Genomic DNA, 4,984 nt, shown 5'->3' on the forward strand with positions numbered 1-4,984 from the left:
GGGGGGTGTGAATTTTTACTTTCTTCACGCCCACACACAGGGATACACTGTTGGACTGCTTAGGGGATCAAACTGCAGTATTGTTTGCTACAGATCACACATAAAGTATAAAGCCACTAAAACTGTCGCAAATCAATTATTTTCAAGAAAATTTCAAACCTAACTTTGTACAGTTTTTCTATAGAATCTGCTCATCGGCCATACATCTTCTGTATTTTGTCATAAAAAGAATTATATATATATAATATAATGGTGTAACCTGAGATGGCTGGATAGTAGTTTATTTTGTTTTTAATATTTCTTTCCAGTTTCAGTTGCTGCAAGGATGGCTGAGATGGTGAGAAACGACAGCTCTTCTGTGATTTCATCTCTTCAGATGGATTATGGTGATTCTGATGAAGATGAAAACAATTCGTCTAAGAATTTGTCTCGAAATGAAGAAGAGAAAGTGACAGAGAGTAAAGACACACTTGGGGGAGAAGATGAAAAGAGGACAGAAAGTAGAGACCCATCTGGCAGCAATGAGGAAAGAGAAACAAGAAGTGACTTGTCTCAGGGTGCTGCAAGCACAACCACTGATCATGTAGCCGGGCTTTCCAGTCAAGAGCCATTGTCACAAACACAAATTAACATTGCTCGGGTAAATATTGGTGATCTTAGTGACAAGGAAGCCGAAGGAACACCGACTGACTTCATATCAGATGATGAAGACAGTGATCATCCCCATCAGCATCACCATCACCATTCACATCACCATCATGCCTCAGAACCGAAAACCTCAAGTCTTGCAACTGAGCCCATCAATACAGAATCTCCATCCTCCCTACCATCGGCAAACGCAGCAAGGAAAGGTAAGTTGTTCTAGTTGAAATGTTTAGCGCAACTTTATTTTTGTATAAAGAATACTGAAAATGCAGTAAAGTGGGAAATGTCAGGTGTAATCAGTCATTGAAAACAAGTGATGAGACTTCTGAAAGTAAAAAATGTTATGTGAACTTTCTTGGTTCTGTGATTTTGTCTGTTGCCTACTGGACTCAAGGAAGGGAGTGGGCACACTTGGAAGACACAGTAGTTCCACTTGTTTCCAGTTATGGAGAGTTTTCACTTCTTATCTTGTTTTGTTAGTTTAGTTATTAAATATCTTGTTTAGGGCATTAACAAAATTGTATACTTTGAGCTCTGATCCTCTGAGCCTACACTCTGGAGCCCTTGTATGGGTTACTGCAAATGCTGAGTTTTGTGTTCATTGTATAGAGGGGTAAAAGTACAACGGAACCTATCTAAGAGGGCCACACATTGTCTAGGAGAAAAGTAGCCGTCTGACACAGTGTCATTATAATGTAAAAAATACATAAAGGATGAAATGGGAAGTGGCCGTTTGTAAAGGTGACCTTCAGAGAAGATTGGACTGTAGAAGTACATTCGGTAAGGCATGAGGTTGGAGGCCAGACTCAAACTGAAGAAGAAAAGAAGCAGTGGCAAAGGCTTTAGTCAACACCTGTAAGTACTTACGGCGACTCAATTGAACGCAAGCCATCGAAGTTTTCCTTGTTTTCTCCACAACCTGCATTTTTGACATGTGTCTGCTTAATTAGTCACATTTACTGTCATTACTTGACACAAGACTTGGGCGCTTATGATACAGTGAAGTACTCTGTTGTCTGTAGTTGTAAACCAGTGCCTGCTTCTTTTGTAATAAATAATGATAGTGATGTCAGTGAGATAATGACTTCACTTGTGATGTTGATCAGGTTTCTAGAATATATGTGTGTATGCCTAAAGAAAGGTACGAAAAGTTGCCACAGACCATTTTGAGCTACAGGCTGATTATGACAAAAAATCATTTTTTTGACCAAAATGTGTTTCCATAAAAAATGATATGTCCACCATTTTTTAAAACAAAGTATTGAAAGGGTTTTCATTGATTTGACTTCTGAATATTTTATTTTGAATAATTTTGAGACTAGGGTATTTTTTAAAGAGGTAATGGAAACTGCTTTTAGGAGGTGTTAAAATAAAATCTATTTTTGAAGCATTTTTTCTCTTCCCTGCTATGCTTTACCATTGAATTCTAATCAGGATATTGACGTCAACGGAATGCCAAATTGGAAATGAATTTTCTATGAATAAATGACATGAGAAACAATTGAATTATAATTTTTTTGCAAGTTTGTATGTGTCCAAAACTTAGCTAATTTTATCAAAATTACATCTTTATACCCTACCTCACAAAATGTTAAACGTCTCAAAAACTGCTTGAGATATCTCAAAAATTCAAAAACCCCTGTGTTCAGCATTGAATTTCCTGTAAGGTACAACCCTTAACTCAAAATGATCGAAATCCAACTTAAGTTACATTTCTTTAGGCACACACACACACACACACACATATTGTCATTGATATCAATAGTGTTGAGGAGATGTTGAGTTCTTTTGCCAATTGTGCATTTGCTGCTGATGAACGATGTTTCTATTTGTGTGCTTATGGTGTACTGGTTAAGCTCCTTGCCTTGTGCTAAAAAAAACACAACAAGAACTCAACTCTGGCAATAAGAATTTAATTTTGCTGAGAATCTTCCTGCACTAGCTTAGATACTCTACCCCATTCAGATTTGGTTGCACAGTTGACAAGGTTTGACATTCTGTCTCTTAATTTATGTAAATTGTGTTGACTGTGATGTAATAAATGATTTATGGTCCATTTCTTGCAATTCTATCTCCTCAGCCATGCGCCTTGTGTCCTATGGCCCTGATGAGGATGTTGATGACGACGAAGATGGGGACTCTGAACAAGAGGAGGAAGCTGAAGCCCAGGAGGTGAATATCTATAAATAACTGAATGTGGAAATGTTCCCCATGGTCAAGATGATTTCATCTTCCCCTGTAACAACTCGTTCATCCTCTTTATTATGTGATTACTCAAGAGGGAAACAGTATTATGCCATGTCAGTTACCTTTTTTTAATTCAAGTTTTTTTATATTTTTATGGTACATGGAATCTGGTTTTGAGCATCCATTTAATTTTACTCTTTTCTCCTTTGCAGATTTAGTGTAAAATAACACCTTTGGAATTTCAGTGTGTGTTTTTTCCCTGTGTCCTCTAAATTACAGTATTTAGAAAATGTGTGTGGGGGTTACCCAGTATAAAGTAAGCAAGTTGTCCCTCTACTGTCGGATGCTCTAAAGTAGTCTGCTCCTTCTACTACCTTTCTGTATGACATATAATATCATCCTTATCTGTGTCTGGCAAAGTGGGTATTATCTTGCAGGCTTGTTGTAACCTGCACTAACTCTCTGTAACTGTGAAAGACGATACATGAAAGTGCCCAATGGTATATATTGTATTTATGCTTCCAATGACTAATCATGTGTTTTCTTCTGTGTTTGTAAGTGTGTGTGTGTGTGTGCGCGTATGAGAGAGAGAGGGGGGAGTGTGTGTGTTGAGTGGCTATGTATTATTTACCATGCGGCAGCAAATTAAACTTTGGGGAGATCTATAAATGTTTATCTTATCTTATCTCATCTTATCTCTGTGGGGGTTTTTCAGAGCAATGACAACAGCCCAGAGGCTCAGACCACAGACACAGGTAAGATTGGAATAACAAATATAGGCCTATAGTTTCTTTATGCATGAGACTTGTGTCTGTGGTATACAGAATGTTTCTACAAGACACTAACATGCTAAAGAGTCAAACCTGCTCTTATGGGCACTTATTTAAGACAATCACCTGTACAAACAATCCCTTCCTACTTCTTTCCTTACATTTTTCAATATCGTAATGACACTGTCCGAGAAGTCTACCTGTTTAACTGTTTAAGCCCTGAGTTTTTTCTACCGTTTCCCAGAGTTTTTTTTTCAACATTCACCTAAACCTAGTGCACTTTGTCTCATTATGACCCCGAGAGCTTGCATCCAACTTTTAAACAGCAGAAACAAAGGCTTAGTCTTTACAAAAAACTTGGTTTGGGAATAGTTCAGAAAAATAAGCAAAAACTAGCACTACATAAAACTAAACAGTTGTCACTAGTACTGGGCGCTCCCAGTGTCCGATGGGGAACAGGACTATTACCACCGGACGCTCCCTGCGTCCGATTGGGTTAGCAACAATTTCACTTCTTGACAATGGATAGCCATCTTTGACAATTTTAACTGTACTACTCTGCAAATGGTCTTACTCTTTTGCTTGAGAACTGATTGCGAATGTGATGACTCGTCATGGACAACAGCTCCTCTCAGTGCTTGACTTGACATTTTTGTTCTCCCTAGTGGAATGTTGTTTGGGAGTCCTGCTTGTTGTTCTTTCTCACATATCTCTCATTGTTTTTGTTTTTATTGTATCTCTGTGGTCACAACACTAATTACACTTTGTGTTTGGTCACTTCTCTGTTAGACAGTAATTGTACCATGGAATAACTTGACCTTCTGAAATTTTACACTGTTTTTCACCCCTTCCTTATTTCCGCTGTAAACTTGTCTCACTCGCTGTTGAAATTCTACCTTACCCCTTCCTGAGTTTTACTATAAACTTGTTTCTCACTCTGTTGAAATGTTATCCTGTTTTTCACGTCGTCCTGAGTTTTACTGTATAATTGTTTTGTTTCAGCTGCCCTGTCTCGCAGTGTCCAGAACATGGCCAGCGATGACATCAAGATACCACCAGAACCTCCTGGAAACTGTTCCTTCCAACTTCAGGTTTGTACCTAAAACAAGGTTACTTTTTTTTAAGCAGATGAGGCCCACTATCATTATTTATCAGAAGTTTAATCGCTTGTAAAATTTATTGATTTTAAATGCTGAAGCGCACTGCTTTATATTGCTAATGTCTAGCACTAGTTACTAGCAGGGTTCCCGCGGCCTCCTTGAATTCAAGGAGTCCTTGAAAACTGCTTGAATTTGCATTCAAGGAAAAATCTCCTTGAAAACTCCTTGAATTTTGCCAGATCGGACAGGAACACGTGTACAGGGTGACTGCCAGGCCCCCGG

At 38.3% G+C, this 4,984-nt stretch overlaps 1 protein-coding gene across 1 annotated transcript in view; it reads left to right on the top strand.

The window, feature by feature from the left end:
* The window catches only part of LOC101849209 (SAP30-binding protein), a 30,981-nt gene that overhangs the window by 8,118 nt on the left and 17,879 nt on the right, over positions 1–4,984 (top strand). The window contains exons 2-5 of the mRNA XM_005098144.3: positions 309–851; positions 2,726–2,817; positions 3,548–3,587; positions 4,605–4,693. Coding sequence (XP_005098201.1) covers positions 326–851; positions 2,726–2,817; positions 3,548–3,587; positions 4,605–4,693 — 747 coding nt within the window. The 5' untranslated portion in view covers positions 309–325. The remainder of the gene's footprint in view (positions 1–308; positions 852–2,725; positions 2,818–3,547; positions 3,588–4,604; positions 4,694–4,984) is intronic.

Source organism: Aplysia californica, unplaced genomic scaffold (assembly GCF_000002075.1).
Source record: "Aplysia californica isolate F4 #8 unplaced genomic scaffold, AplCal3.0 scaffold00173, whole genome shotgun sequence".
In the NCBI taxonomy this organism is placed as follows: Eukaryota; Metazoa; Mollusca; class Gastropoda; order Aplysiida; family Aplysiidae; genus Aplysia; species Aplysia californica.